This window comes from Echiichthys vipera (assembly GCF_963691815.1).
Source record: "Echiichthys vipera genome assembly, chromosome: 6".
In the NCBI taxonomy this organism is placed as follows: Eukaryota; Metazoa; Chordata; class Actinopteri; order Perciformes; family Trachinidae; genus Echiichthys; species Echiichthys vipera.
The window spans coordinates 13,797,173-13,815,082 of record NC_139831.1 but is presented as its reverse complement, the minus strand read 5'-3'; the positions used below and the strand labels follow the sequence as shown (position 1 = coordinate 13,815,082).

At 41.6% G+C, this 17,910-nt stretch overlaps 1 protein-coding gene across 2 annotated transcripts; it reads right to left on the bottom strand.

Annotated features, from left to right (window-relative positions):
- Positions 1–1,220: 1,220 nt before the first annotated feature.
- ganabb (glucosidase II alpha subunit b) lies at positions 1,221–17,232 on the bottom strand. 2 transcript variants are annotated; one of them, XM_083915629.1, is made up of 25 exons: positions 17,139–17,188; positions 15,720–15,821; positions 15,491–15,599; positions 14,969–15,096; positions 13,862–14,041; positions 13,635–13,700; positions 11,315–11,372; positions 11,119–11,191; positions 10,896–10,992; positions 10,574–10,754; positions 10,305–10,458; positions 9,582–9,817; positions 8,815–8,941; positions 8,581–8,660; positions 8,043–8,183; positions 7,522–7,618; positions 7,166–7,267; positions 6,292–6,535; positions 5,342–5,406; positions 4,910–4,986; positions 4,607–4,681; positions 4,401–4,514; positions 4,190–4,299; positions 3,951–4,051; positions 1,221–3,303 (listed from the first exon to the last, which is right to left on the bottom strand). In XM_083915629.1, exons 1-25 carry the CDS (start codon positions 17,156–17,158, stop codon positions 3,194–3,196), a joined length of 2,847 nt encoding a protein of 948 aa, XP_083771755.1. In that variant the 5' UTR covers positions 17,159–17,188; the 3' UTR covers positions 1,221–3,193. The 2 variants fall into 2 exon arrangements, with proteins under 2 accessions (XP_083771755.1, XP_083771754.1); XM_083915628.1 differs by lacking the exon at positions 13,635–13,700 and having other exon boundaries at positions 11,119–11,200; positions 17,139–17,232.
- Positions 17,233–17,910: the final 678 nt, after the last annotated feature.

Here is a 17,910-nt window from a genome sequence, read left to right as displayed (position 1 = left end):
GGCAAAAACCATTGTCTATATAGACCAAACATTCACTCGATGGACTTAGATAAAGGAGTTCAACAGCATTGAAATGGCTGCTTTTCTCCTTGGTAAGCTAGCTTTCATGTTTACTTAGCTGTAACGGCTAGCGATAACTATCAGTCAAAAGCCTCTGCAGAGTGGATGGGTTCAAGCAAAACCTGGCAACCCGACTGCTGGAATTATTTTTTGTTGTTGCGACTACGATCTTGAGACACTAGATGGCAGTGTTCTGCTCATTCTCCTTAATTGATCTTTAAAGATCGTATTCGTAACAACAAAAAATAATTACAGAAGTCGGGTTGCCAGGTTTGTTGCAGAGTGTGTCAAGAGATCAGCCTGCTCCATGTCAGTGATGAGTCATACAGGGTAAGGACTAATTTACACTTATCAATTAATTTTACAACAGTATTTAATTAATTAATGCAACTTTAATTTCTTTCTCTCTGTTAAGTTTGAAACGACCCCACCCCTTTCTCTTTGTCTTTTACTGTTATGTAGTTTTTATTGTCTGATTCTAATAATTAAGTGTTTTGTTTGATTTTGTAAGGTGACCTTTAGTGTTCAGAAAGGCGCCCATGAATAAAATGAATTAATCTTTTTTTCCTCCTTTGTATTGTTTAATACTTATTGAACGTCAGAAGCTTCTTGCACACTCTTTACAGGATGATTTTTTTTATTTACATTGTAACTGAATCTCCTGCCACTTTGTTTAACTTGTTTCTACATCATGGTTTGAGTTTGACTGTTCTCAACAAAGCTAAAAAAAAAAACAACGAAACATTTTAGTCAACATTAATAATACAGTAACTTGTTTTGTCACTTTGGATGAAGTGAATCATTTTGGGAAGATGTATTACAATAAATCTAAATAAAGTTATTTTTCTCAAATTTAAATTAACATTTTTTACATTAACAATATTATTCTGTAATGAATCCTTGATAACATTGACTTTTTCAACACTTACTGTAATTCAACTGGCTAATTTGAAGCAAAACTGACTGTGATTAGTTTGTACGTCACATATTTACTTTGTTTTATGCTCAATAAAATAAAATTGTATTTGTGCCATAAAGCTGCACGTAGTGTAACCGCAAGCTCAGAAGTTATGAGGGTTTTTAACTGTCTGCTTTAAAGTGATATTCTTAAAATCTCAATTAAAAAAAAAGGGACTTCGTTTACATTTGGTCAACTTTATTTTCACTTGGTCTCATCTTTTAGTACATCTGACAACTGTGATTGAAAATTGTCTGTTCCTTCACTTCCATTTCCACCAATTCAAGCCATCATCAACAAAATTGCAGCAACATGTACATTAATGATCATAAAAACAATCAAGTAGACAAACTCATAGAACAACAAAACTCCTAAAAAAGGTCCAATGATTTGACTAGAGGGGACACGATCCAGTCTGCACAGAATCAATTTAATATTCATGACTGCTCGTGTGCATTTTAGGAATTGTTTTGGGAGCAAATCAAAAGGCTTTAAAAGGAACATTTGCTCAATTGCTGGAAATCCTGAATGGTCCCGACACCTAGTTACACATGGAAATCTAAACACCTTTCACTCCTTAAGTGCATTAAAAATAATCTAGTAAACAACGCTGGGAAAAGAACTTAATAAAACAAAGAAAGCACGTCAACAGGATGATCTGCACACGTCAGTGGTGCAGTCGCCCTGAAGCGATTCCTGCAGCCAAGTTTGTTCAAAAGAAGAGCTGAAAGTCTCCTCTCTGCAGCAGCTGAACGACCGGATCACTTCTGTACTGAAGCGACGATATCTAACTGTTTCCATGCTCACAAATTCATCAACGAGGTGGCTCAGGAGGAGGCCAAACAAGAATTAACTGGTCAGGAATGCTTAGAAATAATTATTTCTTTCCGTTTTTTAATGGCAAAATTCAAAACCGTAGGATTGAAGCTAAAAGGTGGAGTCTGCAAATCTGGAAAAGATTGAAAAATACGCCCCTCTTTTTACTGCTCCAGACTTTTTCGTCATACACCCATGGCCTTTCGCGGCCCTGTGCACGGGCACCAATTGAATATTGTTTGCGTTTTACATTTACAAAGCTGGATTTTTTTTTTTTTGTCAGGAAACAAACGCTCGCACGCACGCACGCACGCACGCACGCACGCACGCACGCACGCACGCACACAGGTCAGACAGCTAGTGGACCACAAGGAGATATTCGCAGAAGTTGACGAAACGTGCACCGGATTAGAATCGCAGGCTCCACCATCAAGTTCGGAGCCACACAGCTGATCGTTGGCAAACCCTCCAGATAATATGTGAAATGTGGTACAAAAAGGTCGAGCTCTGAGCTGACTGAAGTGCTCAGCTTTGAGAAGAGCGGCGGAATGATTTTTTTGAAGAGTATCAAGTTGGGCTGGGCAATACATAATGTTGTGACATGAGGCTAGATATCTTAAGTTTTAAGGTTTTCATAATATGAAGTGCTTCCTCTTCCTGGTTTTAAACGCTGCATAACAGTACAGAGAACTCCCCAGACTGCTCTATTATTTGCCTTTACCCACTTAGTCATCATATCCACATTACTGACGATTATTAATAAAAAATCTCATTCTGTAAATATGTTGTGAAACCCCACTGTATCAGTATTTGTTCAAAAGTAATGTGTATTTGATTTTCTCCATATTATCGCCCAGCCATAAATCAAGTCAGAAACAGAGGGAATCGCCAGCAGGTGGAGCAGGTGCTTTGAACGTGAACCTTCGTTTTAAAGAGCAAACAATCCGCCCACAGTGATCTTTCATCTGAGGCAGACTGGTTGAAAAAAATAAAATATAGAGTGCCTGAATGTCTTCTTTCTTTCCCCCAAAGATTCATTTAAATGACGTGTTTTTATCAATTGTTATCCATTTGAAAAATGTGACAAACATAATTATCTATCTAGTATTAACCCCTGTTAGGTTTTACAGTGCGACTGAACACAAGAAGGACATGGCAGCAACATTACGTGGCTCAGTTCAACTGACGGGTCTACATGAGTTTGTGTGTGTGTGTGTTTATGTAATTTATTTTCCATGATAGTTATCCTGCTGCTGTAGTTAGTCACGGGCATCAGCGCCTTATGTCCGTCCCATCCTCTCTCTCTCCTGGTCAGTCCAGTCATTTTCTCCTCCCGCTCCTCCTCTCCTGTCTCCACGGTTACTGAAGCATCACGTTCCAGTCTACCCCTGCGTTCACGCCGGGCTTGCGGAGCGTCAGCAGCGACATGGAGGCGTCAAAGTCAAACTCCAGCTGGCTCTCTTGACCATCTGCAAAACAGAATATAAGAGGAAGTAAACCTTTTGAGATGAAAGAAAAACATGAATCTTTTAAAGAGCTTTGCAATATTTAGGGTTCAATATGACGATTTTCACACTCAGTTTCAATGACCGTCATTTAATCGGCTCTGAAGTGTGAAAACAGCAAACATTTTTAACAGACTTTCAAACTTTTACCTTCTCCAAACGTCTGTCTGAAGAAGTTCAAGTGCACACAGTTTAAATGCTGTTTGAGATCAAAGACTGAGCAAAAGCATTCTGCATTATAATTTGAGGGAATTCAATCAAACAAAAAGATTTTCAACTGCTTATATTAACACTTGCTTCAAACTGTTCACATGAACGCAATTTAAAGGTCTTTTATTATAAAAAGTTCCATGTGTTTTTAAAAAAAAAAGTATGCTACTTAAATACTGTGAAAGTATCAAAACGCTCAATCCACAGAGGAATGTACACACGCCGTCAGGGCTTGTGTTGGGTTGTGGAAACAAACACAATTTTCTTCTCATACTGTCTGAATGAACCTAAGAATTATAGCATGTAAACTGAGAAAATGAGCATAATACACGACCTTTAAATGAATGAAGCACATGAGCTTTAACATGTGAGAGAAAGTCTGTATAAAAAAGGGCACTCACCATCAGTCTTAAGAGTAACCTTGTTGGGCTTACTGGCTCCCAGTATGACGATGCGTTCAATCCAGGAGTTGGTGGTAAAATGGGCATCTGGAGCCAGGTTACTGTGGGCCGAGCCGAGACATGATTTGATACACTTATAATACAAAAACGACACAATACAAATCTGAACTGGAATATCTAAGAGCCTATGTGAGGGTGGATTTTTTTCTACTGAACTGAAACTGAGAATATTCACTTACACAGAAGAGAGGATGTTGTTGGAGAAGGACAGGCTCCTGTGGATGAACTCCTTCTTTTCATAGTTGAAGGTGTGGCCATCATCTATGTAGAGCTCGCCCTCTGCAGTTCTCTGTCAGACAAAAGGTCAAAAGTATGTCAATACATCTCAAAACAGCAGTGGTTGACAGGTGTGTCTTGCAGCTGTCGTCAGGGTTTGTACATTTGCGTTACCTGGGGGTTAAGAGCTACATATAAAGTGTAGGGATCATGCGTCATGCAGGAGGAGCTCCTGCGAACTCGAATCTTCCTGGGAATAATGGAGCCGCCACGCTGGAACACAGGGATCTGAACAGAAGAGAGAGCTCCATATTAGCATCAGAGGAAATGAGGAAAATACTAACTATTAAAAGGATGTGGAGGGAAACTGTTTGTCTTACAGAGCTCATGGTGACAGGGATGTAAAGGTTCTGGGCTCCATTGTGCTTCTGGAAGGTTTGGACATCATACCAGACCTAAGAAACACACAGGTTAAGACAGTTTTTTAAAGACGAAGGACACCTGAATCTGATGCTGCGTTCCAGTTTATTTGGGAGTCGGAAATTTCAGGCGGCATTCCCCCTGAAGTCGGAGTTTCCCAGTTCCCACTCAGAGATCTCCGACTTCCGAGGTTAATGTAACACAGCATAAATCACTTTTTTGTACTATTCAAGTTGGATTTTCTCCGATCTTCTCCCTCTTACCCCGTCTTTGCCAGGCAGGTAGGCGGTGACGCCCCTGGCTCCCTCCTCAGTGACTGGGTGCACCAACAGGTCTCTCCCTGCAGCGGAGTTAAGTAACGTCAGTGGATCTGATATTCACTTTGAACCACGTCTGTCTTACTGTAACAACTGATTTCAAGTTTTTAATTCTAGTTTGTCCCCTTGTACCTCTGCTTAACAGAAGAGATCCACACCAAACACATGCCGTTATATCACAACCAAAAAATACATTATGTACGTGCACAGATTTGGACAACTGAGCTGCAGAGATTTTGCATTGACACAGATTGATAATTGGCGGCAACATTGACCATCAGACACAGATTTTAAATAAAAGGACAACCTAACAGAAAGAGATGTCTGGATGGATCACTTTCAACAGGAAAGGAAAGTTTTGGTGTTTTTGTGTCTCACCGATCAAGAACTCATCATCCAGAGCGAAAGTAGCAGGGTCCTGAGGATACTCCACCCACAGTGGTCTGAAAAACAGAGTAACTTGATTTCAAGATTTTCATTTGCATCACAGCTGAAATCAGTGACTCCCAAACGTCACAAGATATTTTTGTACATTGATGCATTATAATTCAGATTAGGAGAAACATTCTGTTTGAATTTTCATTTTTTTCTGTTTTAGGCAAATCATTTTGTATTGTAATACTGCAGTAATGTGTGTCATTAACACACAGATTTGTATCCCTGATTAGAGTGACGCCTTGTGCAAAGTTTTTAGGTAGCCACATTTTTTCATTTTCCACATGATGGTGGATCAGAGTTTGAATCTTTGAATGCTGGGGGGCGGCAGTAGCTCAGTCCATAAGTGACTCGGCTGGTTGCCGGTTGGAGTCCCTGTTTGGACCATGAATGGAGTGTGGACTGGTGGCTGGAGAGGTGCCAGTTCATCTCCTGGGCACTGCAAAGGTCCTATTGAGCAAGGCACCCAGCCCCCAACTGCTCGGGGCGCCGATCCATTTGGCAGCCCCCTCACTCTCACAGGTCTCCATTAATTGCATGTATATAGGTCCTGTTTGTGCATGTGTGTGTATTTCGGACCTGTGTGTGTAACCTGAATATAATAACACAGTGAAAAAAATTGAAATTCCCCTTGCGGGATTAATAAAGGAATTCTTCTTATTATTGTTTATGAATATTACAATTGGGGCCTTAGGATTGGCTATAAAAGGCTTAATCAAGTCTACAAGTATTTATTAACGCAGGAGACGTTTTGGTTGTGTAACGCATCTTCAAAAAGCCACAGTGGGATAATCTCAAAAAGGTCTCCACACAATGATGATTTTGTGTCTCACCACGTAGATGAGATAACATTAAAGAGACACAAACACAAATGTTTCCCGCCCTGTCCTCACCTCATGATGGGCCGTCCAGTGCGGTGTGCGTGGTAGAACTGCTGGTACCAGTAGGGCAGGAGGGTGTAACGCTGGCGCACCGCTTCACGGATCAGCGCCGTGTTTTCGGGACCAAACAACCAGGGCTCGCGGCGGGGGGTGTCCAGGTGAGCGTGGGCCCTGAAGAACGGCTGGTACGCCCCCGTCTGGTACCACCGCACCAGCAGCTCAGAGCTTGGAGACTTGAAGAAACCGCCGACATCAGCTATGAGACAGACGGGGGTCAGTGTTGGTGTTCTGAGCTGCTCAGAAGATGATATAAATAAAACGTCTCTGGGAAACAAAACAGCCAAACACAACCTCCTTCCAATTTTATAGCGTATGGCTGGAACTGGAGGGGAATCAATGTGTTTTTCTTGTATCAAATCAAATTTATTTAATGCAGGTGCAATGACTCAAAACATGAAAATGAGCTTCAAACAGAGCCAGCATTACTGCTATTTACAGTAACTGTCTCTGAGATAACCGGATTGGCCAAAGTCCCCTGTCACAGGCTTGATTTAGTAAAGCCTGAAAACAGAGGCAAGAAGAGGTACAAAAGTCTATTTTTTTTCTCAGAACACAAGATGTAGGGATATTTGCCCAACAACTCCAAAAGTCAACTTTCTACCCCAGGTTTAAATGTTTTTTGCACACTTTTTTCAAGTGCTGCGGAGAGCTAGTTTCCATCCCACTTCCAGTTTGAGATTAATGGTATATTTACTCAATTGTTCAGCGGAAAAGCTAAAAATTGAGTTCTCTCTCAATATGTTGCTCTTCAAGTCTGTAATTTTACACTGACTGAAGGGACAAACTGCCAGTGTAACGGCAGACTGTAAAGCTTGACGGTACTCACCACCACAGAAAGAGATTCCAACGAGGCCCAGGCTCAGACACATAGGTATAGAGATCTTCAGATGGTCCCACTCAGCAGCATTATCTCCTGTCCACACGGCACCTACAGACACAAACACACTTTAACACAAACACACCAACACTCCAGGTGCTGTGCTTACACAGCCAAAGGTTTCTAGATAAGATAGAACTTATTTATCGAGGGAGAGAGTGCAAACATAGACATCTAAAATAACAATAAGGTGCAAATTTGATGATGTATATAATATATGCTATGCTAAAAACAGGTTAGCAGAATAGACCATTAACACTTGCGTGTAGGAGGTAGATTAAAAGTCAGAGCCGTAAAAGGCTTACCGTAGCGCTGTGACCCAGCAAAAAAGGCTCTGGTCAGAACAAATGGTCGCTCAACTCCTCCTGACCTCTGGATCAGACCCTCCGCTGTGGCCATTTGCTGTAAGTTGTACACAAGATAATCAGTGGCATTTTTATTTGGTTCTCTTTCAAAAAGGGATTCGTAAACTTTGACAGTAACCATCATATCACTGCTTGAGCAGAACGACAAGCAAAAGCAAAGTGATATATTTTCACCTGTCCAAAATTGCCCATGCCTAATGGCCATTTACTTTGCTAAAACCCTGATTATGGTTCAGCTCTGTGTTCTACTGGTTTTATGTGTGGGTACCGACATTTTCTACAAAAAATTAATTCATTTTGTCTGATACATTAACCACAGTGGCCCACGCGACTACAGAGTAGCTACAGTCATGCATGAATACTGAACCGTATGGGGGAAAAAAAAGGATAAAACACTGAGAATATTTCACAGAAAGGTTTAGTCATTTACACAAAGCTACAGGTGGACTTTGTGCACTCACCACATAAAAGCCATACAAGTTGTGCACGTCACGGTGCTCCCAGGCTCCGTGCATTGCATCCTTGTGCATGGTCACCTCTGGCCCGTTAAAGACTGACGGCTCATTCATGTCGTTCCATGTATACAGGTTCTCCATGGAACCCTGGATAGTGGACAGAGATTGGAGATGCAAGTCTTCATGAGCCAGGGGGCTGATAGTGACTTTTTAAAAAGGCCTATGTCCTTAAAAACGTAAGATAGCACTGCAGCAATGGTAGCTTTCTGTGCCATCACTTACACGCACAGAGCCAGTATAAAAGAGGGAAACCTTCATAGAATATCATAAAGTCATATATCATTGTAAAGTTTAGACTAAAATCTATCAGTCACACTCCAAAGCTGCAATAGGGGACATTCTGAATGCCTTGGCAATTGCCCTTATAACTAACTTCATATTGATCTGATGTACAACACACTAAATCAGTATCTCACCTGCACACTAAATGTGAGATCTGTGACAGTTTGTCTTTAGCTGAGGGACAGGGGACCTTCAGACTCACCTCATACTGATCGTAGGCAAACATGCTGGCCCACCACTCCCTCATATCTGCACGGGTAAAGTCTGGATAGCCAGCACTACCTAAAGGAATGTGAGAGAAATATTCATTGTAACAATCTCTGCACAGTAATATGTCACTATAGATGTCAATGTTTCTCAGTGAAGATCCATTTAATTTATAAACATATTTTCTATATATTTTCAGATGAAACTTGCGCAGTGATTAGTCTCTTACCAGGCCAGCACCAGCCCTCGTAGTCTCCACCATCTTTATTCTTGATATAGAAACCCCGAGAGCGGATTTCATTGTGGATCTTGTAGTTACTGTCGACCTTGATATGAGGGTCCACAATAGCCACCATCTATTGAAAAAGCACAATTAAGAAAGTCTTGAAAGTGAAGGTGCAAGTCTTGTTGAGAAGGAGCCTTTAGGTGATTTACTGAGATGTTAAGTAAAGGGAGATGGAAATGGAACAGACCGGGGAGAAATTGTGGATCCTAACGTTGTCTGCTTGCACAGTAATGTTGGATTATTTGTAGAAATGTTAATGATTAACCTCTAACAGACAATAAGAATTTTGACCGAATAATACAGTCAGTTCTGTGTTGCTCCGTGAGCGCTGTCCTTCAGTCGGTCCGGCACACACGAGTATGCCAGGCAGACACAGAGCTGACAACCTTGCAGGTGGATGAGGTGGAGACAGACTCAGACATAAGCTTGTGGACAGCTGCGGACTTGACCGGTCATGTGGATGTGCAAGTGGTTCCAGGAAAGTGATCGCATGCGTCCATGACAATGTACGCAACATCGTGGTCAAGTCTCAGCTGTCCGCGGTATGTACGTCCGAGCCTCTCTCCCAGACAGATGAGCTGACACTCACCTGCCTGTTGGTCTGTAAATGGTTAACGATCGGTTTGGGTCGACTAATGATCAGAAAAATAAAATTAAATCCAATCCAAATTGGGCCCAAATTAGCATCCGTCATTATTTGTCATATGTACCTTGCGTTTCTTGTCCATGAGACCCTGCAGCATTTCCTTTGGTGTTGCAAACTTGTGCGGATCCCAGGTGAAGTAGCGCTTGCCATCCGTGTGCTCAATATCAAGCCAGATATAGTCATAGGGGATGTCGTGCTCGTCAAAGCCCGCATCCACCGAAGTCACGTCTTCTTGGTCGTTGTAGTTCCAGCGGCACTGGTGGTAACCCACAGCAGCCAGGGGAGGGAAGGACTGGGTGCCTGATGGAGGACAGAAGGAAGAGGTGAGAAGACATGAGGAGAGGATCCGAGACTGAAGAGGTCAGTCAAACGCTTGTCTCTTAATGGGCTACACAGATATCCATACTGGTATCAGCTTGTATAAAAATGTTAAAACTTACAGTGGGGAAATAAGAAGGAAGTTTTGCAAAAACACAGCCAATGCCTTTGTGTTAAATGTCTGAACCATCATAACTCTTTAATAAATTTAATTCTGTCCGTTGTGTCTCTTTATAAAAGTGTCAAAGGTCTTAAATATGTGCATTAAAAAAAAAAAACAAGTTGATCTAATTGAAAAATGTATCAAATTTTTTCTGATAAAACAGTTTAACACTTTAAATATTTCCGTAAACATATTGAAAATGACACTTTTGCACCCCAGCATCAACTACAGGAAGCACTCTTGAGTCCTGGGAAAACATGGGAAATGTTTGGGTTTGTGAGAATGTCCTGTCATCCATCTTCTTACCTGTGAGGGACGCATACTGAGAGAAGACATCGTTGGGTGTTGGGCCAAGCATAATGAAGACATCGATGATGCCGCTTTCAGAGATCCAACGCACGTCTGTCTGTGGAGTCTCACTGGAGCCTTGAACATAATCCAGCATTTTTCCAAATACAGTCTGGAAAGAGACAAAAATGAGTGAGTGAAGCGCTGGGCTTTCTGTGAAGCAGACAACCACTACTGGCCAGAACAGTCTCAGGAAAGAAAAGGAAGGAAGAAAGAAGGCAACATACCTTTCCAGCTGTGTTGGAGCTGATATCCACCCAGGTCTCAGCAGCGTTGAGCCAGAAGATGCCTGTGGTCCGCTGGGCGTTGTGGGCCAACATGACTGGGACAGCGCCGTAAAGGGCCATGGGGTTATGCAGCTCGTACTGGAACACATCCAGGTTGTAGAGCCGATATGGATCTCCATTACTGAAACAGAAAAAACACAGGGAAGCTTAATCCAATGCAGTGAAGACCACACTGATCGTGGTGCTTTCTCCCTTCAGTATCAAAAGGAAAATAAAACTAAATCTGCATTTTGTATGTGAAATATGACTTGTTGACACTCACTCTGTTGTTTTGAGCCTGAGGGTGTCTGCGTGTTCTGGGATGCCGTAGACGTGCTCCACACCTGGCAACGAAAAGTCTAAACTGACAGCAGATGGACCTGTTAACGAGAACAACCAGTTATCAGTTAGGAGAGTTAACCCTAAAAATGTCATCATTTACGTGATCTTAGCAATAGTCATTAAGCTAAACTATCAAACTACCTGAAAATATAAGTAGGATTTACCATTAGGTTTGCCGTCTGTGTGCGATTTAAACGTTTCCTCCCACATCCCGTCTTCTTCTTTCTCTTCCTCTTCTTTTGCTGTCTGGCAGGCAAACAGAGAGAAAAGTGATGTCATTTATAAGAGCAGATACAGCCTAGATGAGGTGTTTAACATAAAGAGGGGAAGAGCAACAGAGTTTATTTTAGCATGTAGTACCTCGGCCTCGCTTGCTGGATCAGCGTCCTCTTTCTTCTCGGCCTCTGGCTCTGCCTGACTGCTCCGTGGCACAAAGAGTGGAGGGTAGGGATGTAGGAAAAAGAAAGATGCGTCACTTTGGGAAAAGTCATACCATCTCGGGACAATATATTTAAGTTTAATTTAACTATAATAAAAAGAAAAAGGACATAGACAGGGAGGTTGGTGAATGCCCCCTGACTCCAGAATGACAACTGTAATACTCTACAAGCTCTTGACTGACCTAACTTTAATGACAAAGGGAACTGAGCAACTCCCTACCTTGTGGCTATTTCAAGCTTAAAGCAGTATGGGACAGGACCTCCAGAGGCTGCTGTGTGTAACACCCATAAGGCTCCTTACAGAACCAACTGGTACACAGTGGATCCCCTGTATGCCATGGTGTGATTGAGGCCATGGCATTGCACCAAAGGGCCAGTTAAACAAGCTTTTGAACAACTAAACATGTACTGGTCTCTCTCACGCATACACAGCTGTGGAGGAGAACATGTGAGAGGCAGTGGTGCCAAAATGTGCCCTACAAGCCTGTTATGCCATATTCACATTGCAGCGGAAACCAGGCTCTTGCCACCTACCCACAATGCAACTCGACCGCAAACGGATCAGCTGGAGATTCGGATGTGCTATGCTAGTAGCAGCTATAGACGTCTCCCTTCTTTCTCGCCCCACACCCCCAGATATGATTACTTTCAGTTGTAGTCTTCAACCCCAGCTGACGCCGACTCAAGCTACATCACATGACTTCACACAGCTCCCTCTGGGACCTCAGCCATAAAAGGCTTTGTCCAACTTTTCTTTATTATTTTTACACATTCACTGCACTGATCCCTGATACTCCTATCTTGATGTAAAAAAACTTGGACTTTATCATTATCTTCTAAATATACCAGGAAAAGTTGCTTTGTGAAACACCTACAGGTCAGTGTGAATGTTAACAGTAGTTACATCAGTAATGAGACTCAAACAGCGTTTTTGTCACAAACTAGCGCTGCACAATATAGGAAAATATGCGCAAACATTGTTTGATATATTGATAATGATATTGCTTGCAATAAATGAACAGATATTTAAGTGTACTCAGTTTAGCATTTCTGTTGCTTTCAGTATTCTGCTAAAAAACAACAAATGGTTTGTTCAATTGAAAAGGCTGCATTAAAAAAAGAATGATAGTCACATTTCAAAGTGCCATTTTCTACTGATATTCTCATTCAACTAACAATGGGTTTATTGCGCAAGTTGATGTCGCGATGACTAAAAAAAAACAATTGACTGTACAGCCCTAATCTGAAAGCAGCAAATGTTTTCAGTTTGGTCACAGTATTATGATTTTACATTGTACAGTTTCCCTCTGTAACACTAGACCTCCATCTTAAATTGCATACATCGGTGCAGGACAGTCACAATACAGCATAACCATAACGATGATGAAGACGCCTACAAAAGCAGGTTTTCCGCAGCAATGAGAGTATGGCTTTAGAGCTCAAAAGAAGAACTGTACCAGACAGAAAAAAGTTCACAAAACTGCCCCAATTTAGAGAACTCCACCCCCTTGGAAGAGATGCAAACTGAAATATAACCACAAAGAGAGATGTTGCTGTTGGGTTTGGGGGGTGGGCTGCAGCACCAGAAAATAAGACACTAACTATCTGGTGGGACTCAGAAAACATGTGTGTTTGGACAAAAAAGCCTTGCTTTCACGTGCCTTCTAAAGTGATCCACACCTGCTGCCACTAGCGTTATATTCCATCTATCGCAGTTAGCTCTCACCATGAACTGAGCAAGCATGAAACTAGTTTCAGTCAACATAGCTGGTCAAGACATGTAGTTGCAATGTTAGATCTACTGAGGGGGCACTCTACGTAGACAGTTTAGTTAAATCGGACACTGATCTGACAAGACAGTAAAATCACTGGTTGGCACGCCATCATTCAGTTAAATGTGTTTTTTTTTTTCATGATCAGGATGATTTTTTTCTTTGCATCATGAAATGAGACAAAAAAATATCTACATCCTAAGTGAAAATTATTTTATTATTAGTTTAAATGATCCTTCAAAAAATATGAGGATGATAACAGAGGGCTGGACTGACTCCTTAATTAAGGATTGAATTAAACACCAACATGCACACGCTCACCCACACCCCTCTCTCACTCTCAGTCACATTTATTGGAGGGTAAACACACTGTACTTGGTGTGATGGGAGTCCCTACGATCTTTGTCACTATTGGCAGCATTAGCACAAGGAACAGAATACACACTTACAAATCTTAAGGGTCTTTACCTAGAGAATACCCTCTTGATATTATCCCACACGCTAGCCACTGTGCTAGTTACTTTATAGGAGAAACTAGGATGATAGGGAGAAGAGGACAGAACAACCAGTCAGAGACAGTACTCAAAAAACAAACCATTTCATGGGAACAAAAAATCGAAATCATCCACTGAGTGAGGACTTGGATTAAAAGAGGGCTGGCATTTGTGAATGTGTGTGCATGCAGGGGTTCTCACGTGTCCTTGCGCATCCTCAGGTGCTCAAAAGCCAGCAGGCCACGTGAGTTCAGCGACATCAGCACTTCTCGCCCTTCCATGATGTCCAACCGGAAGGGACGGGCGCTGACGATGACCCTCTGAGACTCCGCCCCAAGGGACAGCACCACCCCGTTCTCGTCCTGAGACAACAGAGACAGGCTGAGAAAGAGGGGAGGGAGAGAGAGAGAGAAAAGTGTAAAGAGAAGATTTGGTTTAAAAAAAGAAAAATAAGGACAAACAGTCAATTCAATTTTCTTTATAGCGCCCAATATCACAAATTTGCCTCAGTAGGATTTACAAGGTGTACATCAAACGACACCCTCTGTTCTTTGAGTCTCACTTTGGACAAGGAAAAACTCCCTAAAAAAGATTTTAGTTGGAAAAAAAACCCTAAAGAACTAAACTACTATCTACTCACTTTGTAAATAAACGTGGTAGGTTTGTCTTAAAGCCTATTGAAATAAAAGTACATTTCATGGTTGAAATTTTTAAAAGATATTCTGAGTGATAAAGCCAGAAGGCAATTATCTGAAAAGGCCGTCTCTTTCTCAAGTGGCCCTTTTGTTTCACTGGAAGAATTGTAATCGAGTTTTGCACTGTGGGTACATTGTTTTACAGTGGAACACAAAGATGTTTGTTTTCTAGATATGTTCTTTATTTATGAGGCGTTACCCAATTCAGCCGTGCATGCGAGTCATTTCTTTGGAGACACTTAATTACTTACTTAAAAAGGATCTATTTGTTTGCAGCTCTTTTTACTTACTTCAAAAGAATTGCAAAGAAACAGTTGCTATGTAAAGAGAAAGTGGAGTAATGGTGCCCTAAGCAGAAAGTGGGGTCACTATATTATCTCTTTTTCTATATTGTAAGTCCGTCTATCCTAAAAGAAGGATCCCATTGAATCCTTTTGGGCAGTTCTTACAGCTCCAAATAGAGTATAAACGACAAATTTGTGATTTTGGCCTAAATTAATAAAATGAACACTGGGAAATTTTTTATTTTTCCCTTTTCAGTTTATTTCTTTCTTTAAAAAAATAAATAAATACACCCACCCCATACAGTCAGTAACACCCCTGAGAGACTTACGGCTCAGTCGGCGGCTCCCTGATGAGCACGTCTGGGACCTCGTAACGAGGCTTGAGCGGCTTCAGCTCGTTAATCTTCACCCTCGTCATGTTTCCCTGGAGGCGGTAGAGCTCGAGCAGCAGACGCACCTGACAGACAAATGTGGGGTGAGAGGGAAAGGAAAGAGATGCGAAAGAGGGCACAGAGGAATTTCATTATTATCTCATAAGCACTGCAGTGAAGGTCGGCAAGCGGGGTTCAGTCAAGGGACAGTTTTCTTTGGCATATCACATTGTTTACCATTTTAGGCATTGATATCACAAAGAAGGGAGGCTGGTAACTTGTACGTTTCTAATGGCGTGAAAAATTCCTGGTTTGCTAAAGGGCTAAACATATGGCCATATTTATAGTTTTAGTCAAAATCTAATTGAGGCACTTGTGATTGAACGTACAGCTACAAGAGAAAGTTAGCGCCTTAGCTCTCTGGCAGCTGTAATTTCCTCCATTGTGAACTGCTTCTCTATGAATATATACAATATATACCTTATTGTTGTCATTGATGAGCTGCAGCGTGAGTCTGGTGTTGGTCAGCTCCATGGTCTCCAGCAGGGCTCGATAGGGAGACTCACTAGGCTTCAACGCTCTCTGGCGCCTGTTTCAAATTGAAATATAAGAGAGAGCACACTTGTGATGAATCAGTGTGCATTTCTTTAGGTAGCAACACCAACTTTTAAGTTAGTAAACATATTATATTTTCCTGTCTTCCACTCACTTGCAGAAGGCACTCTGGTCACAGGTCTTGAAGTTGCCCCTGTCCACAGCCCACGTCCCACTGAGACACACGGCCAGCCAGAGCACCAAGACAGGCGCCATCCTACACAGAAAGTCAAGAAAACAATTTAAAACTTTAGACGGTCACCTCTTCCATTGACTAGCATTTAGGACCGGACAATCAGGTCTGCAGAAAAAAAATCCTCAGGATCACTGCAGACCCTTCACAAACTGTCTGAACTTCTTCCCTCTGGTAGGCGTCACAGAGCTCTGTATGCCGAGACCACCAGACACAAAAACAGTTTCTTTCCCTAGGCCGTCTCCCTGATATGCCCATAATCCCCCTGCCATTGCATGCCCATTTGCACCAAACATGTACATATATACACACATTTATATCTTTCATCTGGTCTTCTTTGGTAAATACTTTATTTTGTATTTTTCTGTGATTTTTGTGTATTGTGTACACAGAGGAGAGAATTAATCCGGAGTCAAACTCCTTGTATGTTTGCACAAACATGGTGCATAAAGCTGATTCTGATTTAAATCATGGCCAAGTAATTACACAAGAGGACCGTTACCAAACTACAGCACATACAGCTTAACTTAAACACACAAACCCACCAGGACTTTGAACTCTATGTGCTGGTAAAAATGTGCCCTCAAGTGAAAATATCCCGGGCGGCTGAGCTCACTCATTTCCCGTTTCCTCAAACTACTGCAGCTACACAGTGTGCATATATTAACATTTTAAAACAGTGTTCAAAAGCCCGTTTCCACGTTCAACCCTTCAGCCCCAAAACACTGTGAAAGCCGGATGCTGCGTCTGTGTGCTTGAAATGGTACCAGGAGACAGTATTATATATATATATATATATATATATATATATATATATATATATGTTTATAAAAATATATAAACGTATGACCCCAAAATGATCTACAACTGTTTGTGTCACCTGATGTTAAATAAAGCTGTGTGGAAAGAAAAAAACGTATCCGCTAATGTGGTGCTAAAGCTAGCATTCAATCGGATTTCTATAAAGACACACAAGAAAAATTCTAAATTGTGAATTAATTAAAACAAAAATCTATCAGTCTTTAACAGACATAAGGACGACCGGTTGTCTTGACAGCAGAGTTGCCGTTAATCACCTCTAAGGATCAGGATCGCTTGCTAACCGTTGCTAACAGCGACAGCCTGTCAAATCAATCCGCTAACGGTTAATTCAATTGAGGGAGATCTACTTCTCCAGTATTATTTCCCCCCTTGGCGGCCGTTAAACCCTTGAAAAAATAAGTTCGCTTACACATCTGCTCAGTGTTTAACCACAGCGATAATCTCTGGCCTCCGCTGCGCTGATAATATGTCACACAGATGATAAATTCACGATGAAGCAGCGGACCTGCTTTGTCTTACCTTTCAGTGAAGGTGGCCATCTTGATTATGCTTCCGTGTGACTCCGCCCATATCAGTCCGCAAAGATCGTTTAAAAGTAAGACTCTCATTTAACAACTGAAATATTGATGTTTTTTCCCTCTTTAAATACATAAAGATAACGCGGATTTAATTATAAGATTACAAGATTTACCTTATGGGCACTGTTCCGTACTTAATCTACTTAATCGTGGTGTTTTATTTTTATCTGATTTATGATAAAACTAAGGCTAATGGAAGGAGGCTGGGACAAACAAAATGTCTGCCTTTCGGTGTATGACACATGCGCAGTAACATCTGGCCTGCACTTGCCGATGGTTGTCTGTGGTTGTGACCTTGTCCTGGAAAGTAATCAAACCGGATTTTTATAGCACTGGCAATGTCATTGTACTTGAATTGTTTTTTTTATTAGTAAATAGATAATATCACTTTATTTCGAGTGACATTTGCTAGAACGTGTACCCTACAACAGCGCTTGCGTCATACCCCAACGCTTAGCCATTATCTGTGGTCTCCCAGCCTCCTTCCATTAGCCTTGGATAAAAGGCGGAAGTAACATGACGTGGACTTCGTTTGCATATTGATCCTCTCAGGCGCGGACACGTCATCTCCAAGCTCCAGTCAGTGAAGTGCACACATGCTTGCGTTGGATTGATTTTCAACCAATGAAACGTATAAATGGTGGAAACACGTGTACAGCTGAACGAATGCAATTCACTACAACAACCCTGACATTAACCCTGAGTGTGTGAAC

Coding starts and splice junctions, on each gene's coding strand:
- ganabb (XM_083915628.1), bottom strand. CDS start 17,227: ATGAGAGTCTTACTTTTAAACGATCTTTGCGGACTGATATGGGCGGAG. Junction 15,822..17,138: donor ATGGCCACCTTCACTGAAAG/GTAAGACAAAGC, acceptor CTTTCTGTGTAG/GATGGCGCCTGTCTTGGTGC. Junction 5,407..6,291: donor ACTGGACGGCCCATCATGAG/GTGAGGACAGGG, acceptor TCTGTTTTTCAG/ACCACTGTGGGTGGAGTATC.